Raw genomic sequence first — 20,343 nt, 5'->3', positions numbered from 1 at the left:
TCGAGCCTTTGACAATTTTCTCTGAAATACCTCAAAATATTTAATGTATAGTTTATGTGATAAAAAAAAAATCCTTAGCTAGTTTTTGGAATACGTGACTTGAAGCTTTATACCGTTAAATTATAATTTTGCAGACGATGGTATGTCATTTCTTTGAGGAGTTCCGTGGGAGACACATTGAATGTCAGGGCAGTGAGAGCCCCGTGTCGGAGGCCAAGGGCAAGGCGGCGGGAGCGAGAGGCAGAGAGCCGGACCGGCGTTTACAGATTTCTTACTCAAACGAGTCCTTTAGGAAAGACAGGAAGAGAGAGAGTGTACCTTTCTGTTCTCTGGCGTGTTCTGTCCCTTGTTTTTTGGAGTCATGTCTTATAAGAGTATTTATTATTCTATGTGTTCTGTGTTCAAATGTAATTTAAGAAAAAAAGTAAGAAAAAATCCAAAAAAAAAAAAAAAGACAATGGAATTTGATTTGATGCATGACTAATGTGCTAGGCGGGCGGGCGGGGGGTGGGGCGGGCCAGGTCTGAGCCCGGGTTCCGTGTCGCATGGCTGTGTTTCGTGCCTGAGTTCGGTCGGTGCTCCTTCTCGCCGAGCCGTGTTCCTTCCCCCCTTTCTAAGGTCTGGCGGCGGGAGGGGGACGGGGCCTCGGGTGGCCAGGAAGACGGAGGCGGCCGCAGGGCCCCGTACCCAGAGCCCGGTCTGCACCTCCTGGTGTCCCTGCGCCACCCGCCTGTGCCCACCGGGTGGGAGATCCAGGGCCTCCTGCTCCCGGTCTTGGGTGCAAGTGGGTGTTGCTGCCACCTCGGACCCCGACCCCACCCCAGCTGGTTTCACGAGAGCATGAATTCCCAAGTGTCTTGTTCAGAGGAGAGAGACAATCAGCCAATTCGAGTCTTGTCGCCCATGGTGGTGGGGCCAGGGTGTGCCCCAACTTCCCCGAGGTCAGGAGGGCCCTCCTGAGACACCCCCAAACCCCCCCTGCCCCCACAGGCACCCAGCCAAGCACCACCCACACCGTCAGCCTCCCTGGCCCTGGGCTGGAAGGGAGCTCCCCTGTGTGGCCTGGGATGTGGGGGGGCAGGATCTCAGAGAACAGAGAGCTCCCCAAGTGCCCATCAACGGGGGCTCCGGGGGCTCCGGGCGGTGTCCCTGCTGCTGAGCTCCCGCAGGCCCCAGGAATGGGGGTTGGGGTAGTGGAAGGGAGCCCCTGGCCCTGAAGTAAGGAGGCCCCAGATTAGGGGGGCAGAGGGCATGTTCCAGGACCTCCCCCACACCCAGCCCATCACTGTCCCGGATTGGGGCGGGTCCACTCCTGAAACCAAAGCAGTGTGAGCCACACCAACCCTCCAGATCCCTGGGCTCTCCCCAAGGGCTGGTCCTTGGGTGGATACTCTGCAGCCCAGGGGGAGGGAGGACCAAGGCGCCATGTGGCCCTGAGTGTTTCATCAGTTCTGGACACTAGGGCTGTTTTCTGGGGCGACACAAAGTCCGGGTCATGCAAAGTCCCCCCAATGCTAGAGGGCGCGGAAGCCCTCTCCCTCCCACCCTCAGGTGACAGGCTGAAAAGTTAAAAAAAATATATCTATCATCGTCATTGTTAACCATTGCTGTGCTGGATTTGTTGTTTTGTTTTTCTCCAATAAATTATTTTCTACTCAGTCACCTGGGCTTGTGTGCTGGCGGGAGGGGGGAAGGGGGCGGTGCGCGGAGGGTGGGGGTGGGAGTCGGCCTGGGACGGAAGATGGTGCTTTGGGGGAAGCCGGGGACGGGGCGGGAGGGGGGTGGGGGCAGCCTGGAGGGGGAGGAGGTTGCGCGGGCCAGAGCTGGACCTGACCGGTGCCCTGGAGGGCCTCCCCTGCCCGCCCAAGAAAGGCTGGGGTGGGGGCGGGGCTCCCCCTGCGAGGCCCCATCGGGCCACCAGACGGCGGTGTTTGGACCCCAAGCCGAGGCCGGTCCCGGTTCAGGAACACGCGGAGCCGAGAGCAGGCCAAGGGGCGGCGCGCCCCGCTTTATTGGCGAGCGCGGGGCGCAGAGCCCGGCGTTCGGGGAGGGCCGCGCGCGCGCGGGTGGCCGGTGCCGGGGCTCCCGCGGCCGCTACAGCGAGGACAGCGTCGTCCCCGGGGGGGCGGACTCCGCGGGCGCGCGCGGGCCTCCGGGGGGCGGCGGGCGCGCGGCGGGCGCGGGGGTCCGGCCGGGGAGGGACGCCGCGCGCCGCCTGGGGCCCTGCAGCCGCTGCCGCCAGCCGGAGGACCAGCTCCTCCAGGACGCGAGCGGGGCCTTCCACGGGGCCTCCCTGTCCTCCTGCCCCGCGGGCGGCGGCTCCCGGCGGGACCCGGACGGCCGGGCCTCGGGGGCGCCCGGGCTCGGCGCGTCCTCCGCGGACGCCGGGTCCTGGGGCGGCGGTCGCCTCCTCCCCGGGGCCCACGTGTTCGCGCGCGGCCGGAGCAAATCCCTGGCGCCCGGCTCTGGCTCCTTGCGCAGGCTGGTGCCCTGCGTGATGAGGTCCGCGTAGCCCTCGCGGTGGGAGAAGGCGTAGCTGGAGCGGCGGCCGCGCGACCCCCGCTGCGGGTAGGGCCCGGGCTCCACCGCCACGATCTCCTCGCTGGGGGCCTCCTCCCGCTCCTGCGGAGCGCAGGCCGAGGTCACCGGCTGCCCCCGCTCTCGGGGCACCTGCCCCCAGCCCGCGCCACTCACAGCCCTTCCGTGGCCGCCACCGACTGACCCTTCCCTACCCGGAGAGCCCTGAGACTGACCGCGGTCCACCCCGTGTCCTTCCCTGGGACCCAGCCCCCACCGGCCGCCGGCGGCCTGGGGTGCCCTCTGGTGGCAAAGGCAGGACAGGGGCGCCCGGGGCAGCCACGCGGCCAGCCCCTGGGCAGAAGATGGCAGGTTCTGGCCATGTCTGGGTCCGTTTTTCCAGCCAATTCTAGGGCCCATCGCAGCTGCAACCCGCCCTTCTAGATCTGGGGGTTTTCCTCCGGGGCCCTCCTGGGAGTGGGGTCCTGTGGGACGGGTCCTTCTGGGTCTGGCTGCTCTCCCTGAGCCCCGTGTCCTCGGGGTCCCTCCGCGTGTGGCAGGGGTCTGGGTCCCTCCCTTCCTGAGGCTGGACCGTGTTCCCGCGTGGGGACGGACCCCGCCATGTGTCCTCCATCTGTGCATGGACACTGGGGCACTTCTAAGTCCCTTCTCCTCCCTAAACCATTTCCAAGTTGCTCTGTCACCTGGATCCCCAAACCCCCATCATCAGGGGGTGGGTCCTGTTATTGGTGCCCCGAGGGTCCTGGGCGTGTGCCCGGGTCTCCATCCCTCCCACTCCCAGCCCCTTGTCTTGGAGTTATGGCTCCCAGCACTGGCTCTGGCTGAAGGGACCCCCGCCCCCTCACCTTGGGGCCCGGCTTCTTGAGGGCCTGGCAAATGACGCGCAGGGCCAGTGTGGGCAGGGTGTTCAGGGACACATTCAGCAGAACGACCAGCAGGATGGAGGGCCGGGACAGCACGTTGCGGTCAGCATCTGGCAACAGGTCAGGGTCACAGCCCAGCCCCGGGTGGAGCTGGAGCCTCCCCGGAGCCTGTCGTGTGCCCCCTCCTGCTGACAGCCCGCCTGCCCCCCCTCCCTCTGCCCCCAGGACACCTCTGTGCCAACTCCTAGAAGGCACCGACCCCCCTCCACGGCACCACTGCGTGCCCCGTGAGAACACAGAAGCTCGGAGAGGGGCACCGCGGTGCACAGACGGGGACGTGCCCGCCTCCAGGGCCCGCCACCCCGTCCCCTGCTGGGGGCTCACACAGAAACGGGAAGGTCTTGGGTGAGATCTGGAAGAGCCAGAGGCTCTGGCTGACCGAAGTCGCAAGCGCGTAGAAGAAGAGACTGAGGAACACGGCCAGCACGGCCAGCACCGTCCAGTATCTGATGGCAAGTACGAGCTGAAGGGGCAGCAGCGGCAGGTCGGGGCAGGGCTCCACGGAAGTGCCCCGGGTCCACGGGCCCCCCCCGGCAGGGTCACTGAGCGGGCACCCCTCGCTGGCTCGCATCCGAGGCCCCCCTGGGGCTGGACCGGCTGGGGTCCTGCCTACCTCCATGGTGACGGACAGCAGGCCCGACATGGCCACGACCACAGCGAAAGACTGATAGTCGCTGAAGCTGACGGGCCCGGCCGAGTCGTGGCTGGCCCACAGGGGCACAAAGAAGTTGACCAGGGAGGTGAGCGTGCCGTGGGCAAGGGCCTGGAGAAAGACTCGGCAGTTAAAGAGCTCGTCCTTCTGGCCGCCGACGTACAGCTCGGGCAGCTGCAGGCTCCGCTCGGCACTCACGTCCTGGGGGTGGGTGGGGCGGGGGGAAGCGGCGGGCTCTTGGGACCAGGTGGGGAGTGGGGCACAGCCCCATCCCCGCACCAGGCCCCCAGGACGGACATGGGAGCATCTCCGGGGACGGAGGAGACCGGCGGTGCTCACCTGCTCGAAGAGCCCGAGGTAGAGGACGGGGAGCGTGCTGTACAGCAGGTTGAAGAGGGCGAGGAACCAGCCTTCGTACAGAGGCTGGCGGGGAGGACACGGAGGGGGCGCGCGGTCAGCCTTCCGCCAGCCGGGGAGAGGAGCGAGGCTTTACCCGAGGGCACCACCCAAACCAGCTGGACCCCTGGGGAGGCTTCCAGGCGCACAGGGAAGTCGAGCGACAGCGAAGGCAGGTGTTGGACCAGGGCTGGGCTGTCTGAGGCCGGGTGAAGCCGGGCAGGTGAGAGGCAGAGCGGAAAAGCAGGGTCTAACTATTGCAAAACTGCGCCTTTGGGTCCTTGTTTTAATGGGCTGGCTCCGGTGTAGAAATATGGGGGGGGAGGCTAGACGATGTGGGGTTTTGGGGTCATTTTAGGGTTAGGGGAACCCGGTGTGGAAGAGGCCTCCCGACGACAAAGCCGATCCGGTTACCAGAACACGAGCTCTGGAAACCCCTGACGGGCCTTCTGGTTTGGAACAAGTAAGTAAAAACAAGAAAATTTACGGGAACCAAGTTCCTCGCTGTTGGAGAAAAGAACCCGCAGTGAGTCCACGGGAAAGGCTGGGCTGGGCCTCGTCCCCCGGGCCCGGAATCGGATGGACGGCCGGGGGCTCGCAGTGTTCAAAGTACACACACACAGAGAGGACAGACAGACACGGAGAAGACACGGGACAGGTGTGTGTCTCCACGGGGGCGACTCCCGCGCAGCTGCAGCTCCCGCCGACCGCGCAGTCCAGAAGCGGCCAGTCCCGGCAAGCGCACCCGGCACGTCGAGTCTGGGGTCTGACCACCAGGACCCACGTCTCCCTGTGGGAAACGCAGCAGGAGTGCGGGGCCTGCCGTGGCCCCAGAAAGCGGGGCTGTACTCGGAAAAGAGCAGGCACGTGTCAAAGGGACAAATCAGGGACGGTCGGAACCACAACGGATACAGTAGGAGAAATAGCCACGCGTCTACACGGATAGAACTAGACACTGGAAAATTGGAAAATAAAGAGAAGAGTAAGCGGCAGTCCTTCCAGTTAACAAATGTGAGAAACAACAGCTAAACGCTGGGCAGAGATCCTGCTTTCCTCACTGCACTGGAGGTCGTCGCCAGAGCAATTAGGTAAGAAAAAGAAATAAATGCTCTTTAATTAGAAAAGGAAGAAGGAAAACTATCTGTGTTTGCAGAGGACATAACTCTATATGTAGAGAAGGGTCCCAAAAGGGTCCCCAGAAATTTATGAAAGGCAGTAACCCGATTCAGCAGAGTTGCCGGGCACAGACCGAAAATCAAAACCTCACTCCTGTTTCTAGACACCGGCAAGGAACAATCCCAAAAACAAATTAAGAATTCCACTCTTAGAAACATCTGAAAAACATCTCTAAGTAAAAAAGTAAAAGGAACAAATAGTACATATTTATCCAGGGTGCGTCTGTAAAGCCCCCCTCAGACCCCTGGGCTTCAGTGACAGGGAGCTCACCCCCTCTCACAGCTGGTCCTTCGCAGACACGTTCTTTCACGCGGGGCAAATCAGTGCCAGGGAGCCGCGTGGAGCTCCAGAGGGCACCTGTCTTGTTCGCCTGATACCGCCTAGAGCCTCACAGTCAGTGGCCCCGCCCCCACACTGTTCTCCGGGGCCCCAGCTCTCCCCTTGGGTCCCCTAGACGGATGGACACGGGGGCATCTGCCCTGCCCCCACTTCAAAGCTCCAATTTGCCAAGACCCCTGCGAATGCTGGGCCCAGACACAAAGCACACCTGGGCGGAGAAGCCGTTGTAGAAGGAGAACCAGATCTGCACCATCATGCTGGCCGCCGTCTTGTAGATGAAATAGCGCAGGAACTTGCAGACCCGCATGTAGGACCAGCGCCCGTGCACCAGCAGCAGCCGCTTCAGGAAGCAGAACTGGGCCAGCACGTAGTCGCTGCTCTGCACGGCCTGCAGGCCCTCCTGCCCCGCCAGCCCCACGCCGATGTCCGCGGCTGCGGGGACATGCGGCCCGTCAGCCTCCCGCCGCCCCCGGCCGGCCGCCCCGACCCCCGGCTGGCCGCCCACCACCCACTCTTGATCATGTTGATGTCGTTGGCACCGTCCCCGATGGCCAGGGTCACCACGCGCTGGTATTTCTTGACCAGCGCCACGATCAAAGCCTTCTGCTTGGGCGTCACCCGGCAGCAGATGACCGCCTGGCACTGGGACGCCAGCTCCACGAAGGCCCGCTCCCGCCGCACCTCGGGGCTCTCGCTGCTGCTGCTGGAGCCTGTGACCTGCGGCGTGACCGTGGCCCTCAGCTGGACGCCGAGCATCCGCCATATCAGGGACAGGCGCCGGTCCTGCGGGACGTCCTCCATCTGCGCGTCCGGTTCCTGCCACGACTTGTCCCCGTCTTCGTTCACGTTGTGCACCAGCGCCCGGGGCTCCTTGCGCAGGGACAGCAGGAGCTGGTCCTGGCCATGGAGGGGGCGTGCAGGGGGCTCATCACTCCCCCACACCCCTCCGCTCCGGGGGCGCCCCACGCGGGCCCTCCTCCCGGGCCAGACGGCGACCCTCCGAGAACCGCCTCTCGGCGGCTCCTGCCGGCCCCCTCCCCAGTCCCGGGGGCTCTGCCGGCGGCCCCGAACGGACACTGACCAGTAACTCCCCGCTGATGACCATGGCCACCTTGACGCGTGGCAGGAACAGGTGCTTCCGACGGCCTTTGCCGCGCGGCACATTGTTGTCGGTCTCCCAGTACACCTCCAGGATGCGGCTGCAGGGGCCCAGCTGGGCTAAGCCACGCGGCGGGCGCAGGCTTGCCTGCACCCCCTTCCCGCTGGGCCTGGGTCTCCCCCTCTGGGAGTCCAGCCAGGCAAGGCTGAGGGCGGCCCACAGACCCCGGGAGCCCCGCTTCTGCCCCAGCCCAGCCCCTGGTCTTACAGGATCTCCTTCTCCTCCAGGATGAGCATGTTCTCCGAGAGGAGCTGGCAGGCAAACCCGATGTTCACCGCGGTCTCTGCAAACCAGCCCGGCTCAGCACCGCGGGGCCAGGCTCGCCGGCCACGCCCACCCTGCGGTGGAGACCCAGCCCCCCCCCACATCATGCCCCTGCCCAGGCCTGGCTCAGAGGGAGGCCGCCAATGGTCGCCGGCCCTGATGGTTTGGCCGCAGCTGGGAGCAAAGGGACCCCCACTCCCATCCTCCGGCAGGGGTGAGGCTCCTGGAGGAAGGGAGCCTGGGGGCCAGGGCCAAGCGGTCACTGGATGGGGCATGCCTAGGCCCCCGGCACTTCTTGGAACCCACAAAGATGGCTTAATTTCTTTTAAAATTAGAAGGAAAAAGCAGCAGCAGCAGCTTGGATATGTTTGTCTTTATAGGACCGCGGCCGCGAACTGACATCTTTTGACTATTTTGTCTGTCTGCGCCCGGTGCCCACGTGAGCCCTGATGCCGCCTGGCCACGCGCACGCCCAGCGGGCCCCAAAGATCCCACAGGGGAGAGGAGGGATCCGGGGCTCTCAGGACCCGAGCCCTGCGCAACATCCAGTGTGCCCCGAGTTCTCGGAGCCCTGCCCGACCCACCCGTGGCAGGGGGCGGGGCGTGAAGGCCAACCGCTCAGGAGGGCTCCGCACAGTGCAGCCCCCCCCCCGGCGGGACAGGGGGACCCCGGCACTTTGAACAGTTCCCCTTCTCCCTTCCCCGGATGAGGTGGGGGGGCCGGGCTGGGCCCGGCTATGGCACAGGCTGTCGGGGATGCTCCAGTCAGGGGAGGAGCTCCTGCCCACGGGGGCCCCCATCTCTGCGTGGGGCGGGGCCGCCCTGGGACCCACCTTGCTTATCCCCCGTGAGTACCCACACTTTGATGTTCCCCTGCTTGAGGCACTTGATGGTGTCGCAGACCCCGTCCTGCAGTCTGTCCTCAATGGCCGTGGCTCCCAGCAGCTGGGGGGTGGGGGCAGCCTGAGCGGGGACCTGGACCCCTGCAGAGGAGGGGCGCCGCCCGGCCGCCCCCGGCCCGCGCACCTGGAGGTCCTGCTCCATGTCCTCGTACACCTGGTGCAGCGCGTGGGCCCGGTTCTGCAGCAGGATGCTGGCCTCCTGGTGTCGCTGGCGCCACTCCTGGTACGCGTCCTCCCCCACCTGCTTGTAGGCCAGGCACAGGGTCCGCAGCGTCTGCTCAGCGAAGGACTGGGGGCCGGGGGCCGGCACCGCCCCGTCAGCACCTTCTCCCCCAAACCGCCCCCCACGCTCCGCTCGCGGCCTGCACACTGCCCCTGCCCTCCCCCGGGCTGGAAGCACCTCCCTTCGCCTCCTACAGCAACTTCTGAACATTCCTAAGACCCTCCCTGCCCCCCACCTCGGTCAGCCCCAGGCCCTCCCTGGCTGTCGTCCCTCTGCTTAGGAGTGTCTGGACCCCCCCCCCACCGCCCCAGGTTTTCTGCCCCAGTGGGCATTTGTTCTTGACTAGAAGTGGGTCTGAGAGGCCGGCTGGGGCAGGACAGGGGCTCCCCGCACATCACAAGGCAGCGGTGCGAGGGCGGCACTGGTCTGCATGTGCTTCCCCGGCTGGGAGTCCGAGATCAGAGACCCCCCAACTCCCTCCCCCAGCAGAGCTCCACACTGCCCCCCACGCCCAGCAGAGAGGGCACTGTGGGAAGCCCCCAGCAGAGGGACACAGGACGCTCTTTCCATAAACACCCCCACTGGCCCCTGCACCAGGTGATGCCGCCGCAGACCTAGCAAAGCCCTTAGGGAGCCCTACAGGGTCAGGGCTGGGCCAGAGAGAGGAAACCTGACGTGACAGGCCAGCCTTGTTAGGGTTGGGGCAGGAAAATCCCCCTGGAGGTGATCACGTCTGAGACTTGAGGACTAGAAGATCCTGAGCCGCAGAGTGGAGGAAGGCATTCCAAGCAGAAGGGTTAGGTGTGCAAAGGAACTGAGGTATCATCTGAGCAAGGGGAAAACTGTAAGCCAGAAACCGGGGTCCTGGGAAAACCCCTGGGGGCAAGGAGATAGCAGGCTAGAGAGACCAGCAGGCAACAGACAGCCTCAACGGCTGGGCTGTGGAGTTTGGTCATCACCCATGGAGCAAAAGACGCGAGGCAAGGAGGGCTGCGCATGTCTCAGACCCCAGCCTTGGGTAGGAGAAGGGAGGCAGTGTCCAGTCTGAAACCCAACCACAGGGTGTCCTTGTGTAACTTAGTAAAACATGTCCCCTCTGGACAGATAGAGCTGAGAGTTCAGTTCCTTCCCAGTGCGTGTGTGTGCGGGCCTACACGTGCACGCTCACACTGGGGGAGGTTGGGAAGTGTGCAACCTGGACAACTGTACACGGCCAGCAAGGGTACCTTCCATTTCTCTACACACTCTCCTCCTCTGTCCTTGTGCCCTCACGCCCCCCCCGCCCCTCCTCCCACGGGGACTCACAGCCAAGGCCTCCTCCGTGGCCCACTCTTTCGCGCCTCTCTTGTGCAGGCGTTCAAAGATAACCACGTCAGCGCCTTTGGTGTAGAGGTAGATGGAGCCCTCGGGGCTGCGGACTGCGGAGGGAGAGGCCCGGCTGCCACACGCTCTCCCGTGGCCCACTGCCCCCGGGGCGCCGGCACTCACCCAGCACGGACATGCGCTTGCGTATGCTGTTGAAGTCCATCATGGCCAGAACCTTGTACACCCGCTTCTCCCCCAGCTCCAGCACCGTGATGCTGTCCTGTGTGCGCGCCACGAACACGTACCCGAAGTTCCGGGCCGCCGTGACCAGTGCCTCCTCGTCGGGGGATGCCGCCTGGTACACCAGCTGGTCTGGTCAGGGAGGGAACCGCGCGCTGGGCAGGGCGCCGTCCCCGGGAGCCTGCCCTCCACCAGGACCCACCACCCCTACAGCGGGTCCCGCCTGTGTCTCCAGAGCACGGGGCTAGGAAACAGGCCCAGAAGGCGGTCACAGACGTCTCCGGGCTCGTGTGACCCCCGGACAGCTCTCAAGTCACAGCCTGGACACCCCGCGATCCCGCAGACAAGGGAAGGGGGCCTGGCAGTGCGGCCGGGCCGTCTCTCAGGCCAGGGGCGCGGGCCGGGGGAGCGGGCGGGCGCACTCACGGTCCTCCTCCTGCACCATCACGGTGTGGCAGATGGCCAGCAGGCGCCAGAACTCGCGCACCGTCTTGTCCTTGTTGTCCCGGACGGCGCACAGGAGCTCAGCGTTTTGGTAAAGCAACTTCCCATCGGCAAATTCGTTCCAGAGGTAGGGGTTCTCCTGCGGAGCCGGAGCGCGGCGCGTGGGCTCTGGGCGGACCCCTGCCCCCGCCGCTGCACCCCCTACCCCCGCATGACCCGGCGGCCAGGGCTCACCTTATGTGGGGCGTCCTCCTCTTCATCGGGGCCTGGGGAAAGACCCCCCCGTCAGGCCTCAGCTCCCCCAGATCCACGGGGACCCCACAGCCCCCAGCCTCATAGTCAGGCTTCCTGGGGCCACCAGATAAAGCGGACAAGCTGGGCCTGAGGCTCTGGACCCCACACTCCAAGCCACCAAGGACCCCCAGCCTCTGCTCTGCCTTCTGTACGAAGGAGGCCAAAGTACAGCCACAGTTTCTGGGGGTCCCAGAGGGCAGCCGGAGCACACAGCCGCACGGAGGACACAACTTGGACTCGGCTGCCGATTTGGAAAAACTGGGCGGTTCCACACGAAAACCTGGGTCCGCGGCCCTTCTAGAAACATCTGAAGACCTAGCGGGGGGTAGATACTGCCCACGGCCGACCCCGCTGCTCCCTCTCGCCCCTCGGGCCCGGGCTGAAGGTGGGGTGCGGTTTCTAGCTCTGTCTCCCGTGGACCACCCGGGCGGGTCCTCTGTCACCTCCCCGGTGCCACCCCCGGGCCCTGGTTTCCGGAGAGGACAGATGAGCCCCGCCCGGCACGGTCCCGGCGGTCTGGGAGCTGAGAAGGACGCTCCTGTTCCCAGAGCCCAGGGAAGACTCGGACCTCGCGGGACCCCTGGAGCGGCCCGTGACCGTCCGCGCCAGCTCTGGCCGCGAAGACCCAGAGCGGGGCAGGTGTGAGCCGGGGACGCGGGCGTGGGCAGCGCAGCCAGCCGGCGCGGGGGCGGGGGCACGCACCGTAGGTGACGCCCCCGATGCAGCATTTCTTGAAGGTCATGATGTTCTGGGTGAGCGTGCCGGTCTTGTCCGAGAAGACGTACTGCACCTGGCCCAGCTGGTCGTTGAGGCTGGTGCTGCGGGCCCTGGCGGGCTGGTCCTGTGGGGCGTAGTACATCTCCATGTCCCAGTTGATGAACATGCTGTTGCCCAGGTAGATGAACTCGACCCTGCAAGGCAGGTGGGGTCACGACCCAGCCCCCACGCCGGCGGGCAGTGAGGGGGCGGGGGGTGGTGGCCGGACCCACATGATGAACATGGCCATGGGCACCATGACACTCAGCAGGATGAGGAAGCCCCAGAAGATGAAGAAGGTCTCTGCGGCCACGCTGTACAGGTACCTGGAGGACACGTAGTAGTGCCTGGCCTTGAACTCCCTCACCTTGAACCAGAAGCCCAAGCTCAGGGCCATGGAGACCAGCACCAGGGACACGAAGATCTGCAGGGAGGGAGGGAGGTGGTGGAGCCCCAGGCAGCTCACGGGTCCCCCCAGAGACCCACCAGCAGGGACCCAGGGACGGCCCCCTCCCCAGCCAGCCCTGCCTGCGGGCCCAGCAGAGGGGCCCGGGGGGCGGGGCGGGGGGTCTGCAGGGCGGCTCTCATCTGGCCCTGTGGCTGTGGCTTCATTTTTCTTCTAAAGATTTTATTTATTGGGGCGCCTGGGTGGCTCAGTGGGTGAAGCCTCTGCCTTCGGCTCAGGTCAGGCTCTCAGGGTCCTGGGATCGAGCCCCGCGTCGGGCTCTCTCCTCGGTGGGGAATCTGCTTCCCTCTCTCTCTCTCTGCCTGCCTCTCTGTCTGCTTGTGATCTCTCTCTGTCAAATAAATAAATAAAATCTTTTAACAAAATTTTATTTATTTATTTGAAAGACAGAGTGAGAGAGGGAACATAAGCAGGGGGAGAGGCAGGCAGAGGGGGAAGCAGGTTCTCACTGAACAAAGAGCCTGATGCGGGGCTCGACCCCGGGATCCCGGGATCATGACTGGAGCCGAAGGCAGAGAGTTCACCGACCGAGCCCCCCAGGTGCCCTGATTTCTTCAGTTAACTTCAAAAGAGATAATTAAGGAAAAAGTTACGGCCTTTAGCTGTCAGAGGAGGGAGGTGAGCCTATCGACCTCCTGCAGGTCTGGAAAACATCGCCATCAGCATTTCCTTCCTAAGGACACTCCTGCTTGGCCCTTCTCTTCCGGGAAGGCTGCGGTGCACAGCCCCGGGCCGGGATCGGGCCGGGATCGGGCCGGGATCGGGCCGCGGGTCCGCACCCCCGCCGGGATCCGCACCCCCGCTGGCCGCAGCTCACCAGCACCACGAGCCGGTTCACCAGCCGGTCGATCTTGGTTCTCTTCAGGCGGATCCTGCCACAGTTCTTCATGATCTTGGTGTCAAAGCCTGTGAGGTCAGCGTCCGCTCATCCCCTCTTTCCCTCCAGCCGCCCCCACGTCTGTCCGGGGCACACCCCTCCCATCTTCAGCCACAGCAAGGGCGCTGGCCGCCTCAGACCCTGCTAGGCTTCAGGGACGCGGGCCGGGCCAGGCCGCCTCCTGCCGGTGACTTTGGGGCCCCCCAGCGGGTGCCGTACCCGCATAGATGACCATCCCGTAGCAGGTGTCCGTGTTGCGAACCCTGCAGCCGCGCAGAAGTATGTTGCCGCTGTCCAGGGGGTGCTTCCTGCCGTCCCAGTCCAGGCACCCCACAAAGTGGTGCAGACGGCTGCTGGGCTCTTCACACACCACCTTGCCTGGGGGCAGCCGGGGGGGCAGGGAGCCGAGCTCAGTGTGGCTCTAGCCGCCCTCACGGGGCCGGCCCTTCCCCACGCCGCCCCCACAGGACTCACACCCCCTCGCAGAAGCCCTCCCCTTGGAGCCCCCTTGCTCATGGGTAAGACCCTGGGATGTCACGAGACGTCACTCTGGGGCGGGCCCCACTGGCGTCTGTGAGCTTCATTGGGGGGAGGGGGAGGGGGCACTGGCCTCATCCTGGTCACATTGGGGTCCCCAGAGCCCAGCCCAGCCCCCGGCCTACAGGGTCTGCTCAGTAAACCTTTGAGGCAGAGAAGGAAAGAACATCTCTATCCAGCACCCTGAAACCACAGGAGACAAATGCGGGGCCCCGCAGAGTGTTCTAGGTGGTGGGAGAGGGCCGTTCTGTCACCACCGCCCAGAGACTGGGGGTTCTAGCCCCACTTGTGTTTGAGAAAATAAACTGAGGGTCAAAGGATGGCCCAGGGCAGGGGAAAATGACAATGAGGGGTGGCCTGGGACCCCGACAGGGAGAAAGCCGGGGGGCCACAGGCCTGCTCCAGGACTGAGAGCCGGAGCTGGTCCTGAACGGAGACGGGAGCTGTCCGCGGCAGGCTGGCGGGGGGCAGGGGGGCCAAGGGGCAAGCCTGGGACCCCCTCACCTCTCTGAACCCAGTCTCCCCGCTCTGAAAGCTGGACCATGCCTCGCAGGACCCCCCCGGGGCGGCTGGGGCAGGTGGAGACCCAGAAGGAGGGACAGGGGCAGCCGCCCTCCACACAAGCAAGGCTTTTCCCAGATGCGGTGACCGACCAGCCGTGAGCTCAGGACCCAGCTTCTGCTCCGGGACGCGTCAGAGCACCGTGCCGTTCCAGCAAGCCGGGGAAAAGGAAAGTCGCCCCTTGCTGGGGTGTGACGAACCCTAACGGTACCCCCAGGATGAAAGGTCCTATTTCCCGGCAGCAAAGGAGACACGCCCAGGACGCCCTGTCCCGTGGGCCCTTCCCACCCGCACGCACGTCCTTAGCCCATGTCCACCGGCTGCCTTTTCGCGTCAGCAGCCGAACGTGTTCGGCTTCCCGTGGCCGCGGGTCATACGCCGGACCAACGCGGCCCTTCGTGCCGTCACCACGGGAAGGGCCCCGAGCTCGCGCTGACGGCGGGGCCGCGACACCGGCCCGGGGCGAGCCCGCCTCTGCAAGGCTACTCCGGCCCCCAACATCCCCGGAACCCAGCAAGCGGGGGAACTTGGGCGCCCACGGCGCGGGGGGCAGGCGGAGGCCCGGGAGGGGCGGTCGGGTCGGCGGCCGCTCACCTCGGAAGGAAGCCATGCTCCTCACACTGGTCAGCTCGAGGTGGGTGACCAGCGGGGCCTGCCGGAACTTCAGGTTGGTCTCCCTGCAGATGAGACGCGGAGCGGGCGGAAGGCGGGGGTCTCGCTAGGCCCCTACTGGGTGCCGGCCCGGAGAGCAGGGCCCCGCTGCTTGCAGCTGCCCCACCCACGCTCACGGGGCAAGCGACCAGCAGGCCCGAGCAGGCGTGCGGTGCCGACTCACTGGCCGCCGGGGCAGGTCTCGCCCCCGGAGCCCCCATCCCTGCGCTGAGCCCTGCTCACCCGTCGATGTCTGCGGTCTCCACGTAGCACAGACTGCTGGGCTCCGTGCTGGCCAGCAGGAGCAGGTCGGCCTGGCGGGGGCGGGGGAATGGGGCAAACAGCGCTGCTGGGGGGCAGGACGAAAAGGAGCCAGAAGCCGCCCCCTGCCCCGCCCCAGCCGCCCGCTCACCGGGACGATGCTGTCTCTGTGCAGACAGACCACGTCTCCCACACACAGGTTCGCCCATTTCTTCCACAGGAAGCTGCGGGGGTGGGGGTGGGGTGGCGGCAGGTGCGCAGGGGCGGGGGCTCCCAGCCCAGACTCCACCGCCCCCCGCTCAGAGAGGTCTTGGCCCCGGCAGCCCTTGGTCCTCCTGGACGGCCAGGCGGCCCTGACCCCCCACTCCCAGGTCGCTCTCCGGCCTCCCCCGCACCACACCCCTTCAGACGTCAGCCTCCACCGCGACTGCCGGGCCCACCCAGGCTTGGGGGACAGGAGCTGCCAGAGAAGTTGGGGCTGAGAAACCACAGAGAAGGCACCACCGGACTCGAGCAGGACGTCCAGGAGCCGAAGCTTCCGGGCGCTCGGCCAGCGGCTCCTCCCTGTCACGCACCCCCAGCGCTGGCAACCACGGGCCGCCCCCACCGTCCAGCCGTCCTCCACCGGGCCGCGGGGCCTCACCTCTTCCCCACCAGGATCTGGCAGGGCCTGTTGTTGATGAGCCTGTCGCTCCTGTGTCGCCCCTGGGCTGGCAAGGGCCGGGTCAGAGGGACGGCCCCAACCCCTCCCCACCACCCTCCTGCCCCCGGCCGCCCGGTAAGGGCCCACGTGCAGAGAAGCCACCCACACCGGCGGCCCCTGGCCGGAGCAGGAAGCGGATTCTGCCCCCCACGCTCTGCCCACGGGAGTGCCCGCCCCGGCCCCCGCCTGCCCCCCCATGCGCCGCGCGCCCCCAACCACACTCACGATGTCGTCTACCAGGTCGCGGGTGGCCCGGATGACAAGGAGGCACACGAGTGGGGCAAAAAGAGTGAACCAGGGCAGCGTGGAGATCTCAGGGAAGCCCTGCCGTGGAGGGGGGTCATGCCAGCCCGTCCCCCCGGCGCCACCCAGACCGTCTCCCCCTGTCCTCGCACTCAGCACCGCCAGCCTCTCCACCCGGGCCCCGGGTCCACTTGCTGACCACCTCAGCCAGGGCCAGACCTCAGGACCACCACCTCTGGCCCCTCTGGCCCTTCTCCCGGCCCCGAGTGCTCCCCAGAGCAGTCCTTTCCCCCCCGTGTCCAGCTGCCCACAGACCAGCCTGGCTGGGCAGTCCCTGTCCCCATCCCTGGCGCCCACCACGTGCTGTGACGTCACCCCCAGTCCCCAGGTGCTGAAGCCACTGCCAGGTCCCCGAGGCCTAGCACAGGACCTGCACACAGTAGGTGCTCAATGAGCTTTTACTGCATCTTTACTCAGAACAAAAGGAGATGACCCGGGTGAGGGTCAGGGTGCTCTGGATACAGGCTACCCTCTGAGAGAGGGAGAGGACCCGGCTGGAAACCAGTCCCCCTCGCCGGGACCACCCCGGCAGTGGGAAGTGGCCCAGCAGGTTCTGAGAACATGCACTTGACCCCTGCTTCCTCCCTGCCTTCTGGGGTTGACTAGGAAGGCTGCAGCCAAGAGGTCAGCTGTCCATGGGGGCGGGGGACGTGCCCTCCTTGGACCAGAAGGAGCCACGCAGGCACCCGTCATCATTCGACATACACAGAGCCCCTCCCCTGTGCCAGGCCCCGGGCCGGCCGGTAGGGCCCCAGCAGTGAGTGTGGGGCGCCGGACACGGACCCACTAGCCACAGGCAACAGTACAGTTAAACCGCCCTGGGTCTCCAGAACCCTGGGGCAAGGGTAGTCAGGGACGGCTCCCCAGAGGAGGCAGGGTGAGCCAGGGCTGACCCGGAGGGCTGCCCCCACCCCACCCACCTGGAGAATGATGATGAGAAGGAAGTAGAGATTGGAGATACGGCAGAACTGCTCATACAGGTTCAAAGGCAAGAAAGAGAAGACGTTGTACTTGGCCGTGTTGATGACATTGCTCTGGAACGGGAGCCGGCACAGCATTGCCGCCCAGGCCGGGGGCCCCCACCTACCCTGCCCGCCCCCTGGCCGCCCCAGCCTCGACCCTGCAGCTGCTGAACGCAAGGTCCTGACCCCGAGTTTACTGAGCACCCAAGGCTACAGCCGGCGTCTCTGAGCCCCACCGGGTGTGATGACCCACGGCGGGAGCCACGTCCCCGGGGTTGCCCAGAGTGAGACGCACGCAAGGGGCTCGGGGTAGAGCCCCACGGACGCACTGCCCTTCCAAGGGTTCTGAGTAACTCATGTTAACTCCAGCTGGGGCGGGGCGGAGGCGGCCAGGGACAGCGCTCAGAGTGGGGGTGTGGGGTGCCAGGGGGGAGGGCGGGAGCCGAGGGCCGGGGCGCACACCTTGTGCTTCTGCCTCTGCCAACACAGGAAGCGCTTCTTGAACTGGTTGTTGTAGGCCCTGCTGTTGGCCTTCACCTCCCAGGTGAACGCTGAAGCCGGAGGGAGCAGCGCGTGGGGCAAGGCCTCAGACAAACACAGGCTGACGACACCCCAGGGGACGGCTAATGGGCCCCCAGGGCTCCCGGCACGGGGCACACTCCGCGCGGCCAGGGAGCCGGTAAACAAGCAGGACGGTCCCTGCAGTCCCCGACTCGCTCCCTCCTCCAGGAAGCTTGCCAGACGCCAGCCGGGATCCGAGGAGCGGGCCCCGGCCCCACACCCTGGGCCAATCCCTAGGCTACGAGAACAGGCTCCGGGAGACCCCTTCACACCCGCTCCTTCTGCAGAAGGGGTAAACGGAGGCCCAGTGAGGGGCTCCCAGGGGGCGGGCTGCCGGCCCTAGGTTTCAGTCGTCAGGTGTGGGACCCTCTGTAACCCAAGGAAAGCCCCACGCTGGGTCTGTTGTGTCGGCGTGAGGGGCCTCCTCAGTCCCCCACCTCGGCCGCTAAGCTCCGTGGAGCCCCTCCCCACTCCCCCAGACCCAGGACGCGCACCTGAGTTCTCCTCCTCCAAGTCCTCTCGGTAGGCGAGACTGCCCATGCTGGTGAGGCTGTGGGGAGAGAGACCAAGGTCACACCAGGGCCCAGCCCTTGCTGGACCAGCTGGACCACTGCCCCATTCTCTGCCCTCCCAGAACTCGAGGCCTGAGACTGGACCCTCTAAACTGCCACTTCCCATGACCACCAGCTGTCCCACCACAGAGCCCTGAAGTCCCAGCCCCTGGCCGTGTCCTTCTCCGGGTATCCTCAGGTCCAGTGGGACCCAGGCTGACCCCCATACCTGCAACAGCCTCACATCCAGCAGCCCCCGAGCAGGCACTAGAGCCCGGCCCTTAGGAGGTCCCGCCGCCCGTCCTGGCGTGCCCACACCCACCCCTCCCAGGCCGTCCTGCCACCCCCTCCCACCCCAACCCCCGCTCCCCACATGCCCAGCCCACTTGGGCGCTGCTCCGTTTGCCGACTGACTCCGTGGCCCCAGGGTCCCCTGTTGGATCTGGAAGCGTGTCTCTGAGGGCTGAGCTATGCAGAGGGTCTGACAGCTTGCATCTTGGGACAGCTGACCGTGATGGGGGAGATGGGGGCACACACCATGCCTTTCACGGAGCCTGGAATGCTCCCGCCACCCACTTCACGCTGCATTCTTGCCCTCCCATGCCAGGAACTTGAGTCTAACCGGGGGACCCTCAGCAGCTCCCCGAGTGACCCCACCCACCCACCCAGCACTCGGCACCCCCCACCCGAGCCCTGCCGGCTGTTTCTTCCACCAGGAGTAGGTAGCTCAGCAGGGCAGCCTGGCCGGGGCCTCCTCACCCTTCTGGTCTCAGCTCATACTTCTCAGACCGACCCCGCTTGTTCAGACGGCTCCTTGGGGCTCCCCCTCTGCCTAGAGCGTCCCCCATCCCAGTGCTGATGCCCCCTCTCTCCTCTGCTTCTCTCCCTGTCTGGGCTGCCTGCTAAACTCAGAAACGTTCAGGGCAGAGACCAATGGCATCTGAGTCAAAAGCGTCCCCAGGCCCCGCGGGGCAGGACCTGGCTCTGAGCCAGCTCCCTGGCTCCCCGGAGCCTGAGCCAGGCTGGCGCCCATTCTCCAGATGAGGAACAGTGAGGTCCAGAGTGAGCGAGGCTTAGCCCAGCGAGACCAGAGGCGGGGAGACCCAGCGGGGTTCAGGTGGGCCGCAGAAATGCGTAGGTGGCCAGAATGCCCTCCAAGGTCATGCGGGGGCAGGAACTCGTCCCTTGGCCCCAGGGCTGGCTGCCCCTGCCTTCCCACCCTCCGCTCACCAGAAGACTCGAGCATCCCGCAGCGGCGGTGGCCCAGGCGCTGGACACTCCCTGGACGGGAGACCTGAGTCCACAGCACCCCGGGCGCTGCGGCACCCCCACTGGACTCCGCCCCTCGCGAACCTCCGGCGACGCCCCGGCGCGGCCGCCGCGACCTCACACCTCCAGGCTGGGCGGAGGCCAGAGAGGGTGCGCGGGCGCCCGGGGACGCACAGCAGCGGGGGCGCCGCCGCTCACCTGCGCGGGCCTGGGCGGGCGGTCCGCGGGTGGCCAGGGCGGTGGACGCGGCGCAGCTGTTAGCCCGGTGCCAACCGGCCTGAAACGGGCGGCGCGGGCGTGACCGAGGGGCGGTCCCAGGACGGCCTGGGGGCGTGGCCTTCTGGGGATGGGCGGGGCCGAGATGGCCTGGGGGTGGGGCCTTGTCAAGCTAGGCGGGATCCGGGCGGGGCCGGGATGGCTGGGGGGGGAGAGGGGGGGGCCTTGTGGAGTTGGGCGGGGCCAGAGCCGCCTGGGCCCAGGGTTTGGCAAATGGGCGGGCCCCAAGGGGCGGGGGCGGGGCGGCCCCGGGAGGGCCGGGGGGGGGGGAGTGGCTTCTCAAGCTGGGCCGGACCCGGGCGGAGCATGGGTGGTCCTCGGGGCGGGGACTTGCGAAGCTTTTCGGGCCCAAGGGGCGGGGCCGAGCAAGGCAGGGTGGAGTCTCGCCGAGAGCGGCCTGTTCGGGGGCGGAGCCTCACCGAGAGGACCAGGGTAGGGGGCGCCGGTCAGAGGTGGAGCCTGGGGCAGTCTCTGCAGTGGTGCGGCCCAGAGGAGGGGCGGGCCCAGATCCAGGGCTGGGGCTTTGCAAGTTGAGGGGTGCCAAGGTAGGGGCAGGCTGGGGAGGGTCAGTGGGCGGGGCCTCGCACAGCAGGGCCAGGGTACCAATGAGCTGGCAGTTAGGAATGGGGCCTCCGGTGACCTGGCCAAGGTTGGATGGGGCCGGAGTGGGGCTGGGAGCATGGGAGAGATGCGCAGGGGATCACAGGTCTCAGCCGTGTGCCTGGGCTTGCACCCACTCATCCTGTACTGCCTA

At 66.1% G+C, this 20,343-nt stretch overlaps 1 protein-coding gene across 1 annotated transcript; it reads right to left on the bottom strand.

Annotated features, from left to right (window-relative positions):
• Positions 1–2,094: 2,094 nt before the first annotated feature.
• Positions 2,095–19,323, bottom strand: ATP8B3 (ATPase phospholipid transporting 8B3). The gene is made up of 28 exons (XM_044254927.1): positions 19,275–19,323; positions 17,988–18,043; positions 17,395–17,483; positions 16,891–17,004; positions 15,893–15,991; positions 15,608–15,669; positions 15,116–15,188; positions 14,947–15,017; positions 14,647–14,729; positions 13,174–13,332; positions 12,895–12,983; positions 11,845–12,035; positions 11,558–11,766; positions 10,796–10,827; positions 10,544–10,700; positions 10,061–10,249; positions 9,878–9,990; positions 8,474–8,638; positions 8,281–8,392; positions 7,391–7,466; positions 7,106–7,223; positions 6,537–6,921; positions 6,233–6,456; positions 4,453–4,536; positions 4,075–4,314; positions 3,786–3,924; positions 3,384–3,511; positions 2,095–2,622 (listed from the first exon to the last, which is right to left on the bottom strand). Exons 2-28 carry the CDS (start codon positions 18,031–18,033, stop codon positions 2,095–2,097), a joined length of 3,975 nt encoding a protein of 1,324 aa, XP_044110862.1. The 5' UTR covers positions 18,034–18,043; positions 19,275–19,323.
• Positions 19,324–20,343: the final 1,020 nt, after the last annotated feature.

The sequence above is a fragment of the Neovison vison genome, chromosome 6, assembly GCF_020171115.1.
Source record: "Neovison vison isolate M4711 chromosome 6, ASM_NN_V1, whole genome shotgun sequence".
In the NCBI taxonomy this organism is placed as follows: Eukaryota; Metazoa; Chordata; class Mammalia; order Carnivora; family Mustelidae; genus Neogale; species Neogale vison.
Note: the sequence above shows the minus strand (reverse complement) of the source record. Positions and strands in the feature narration are given on the sequence as shown.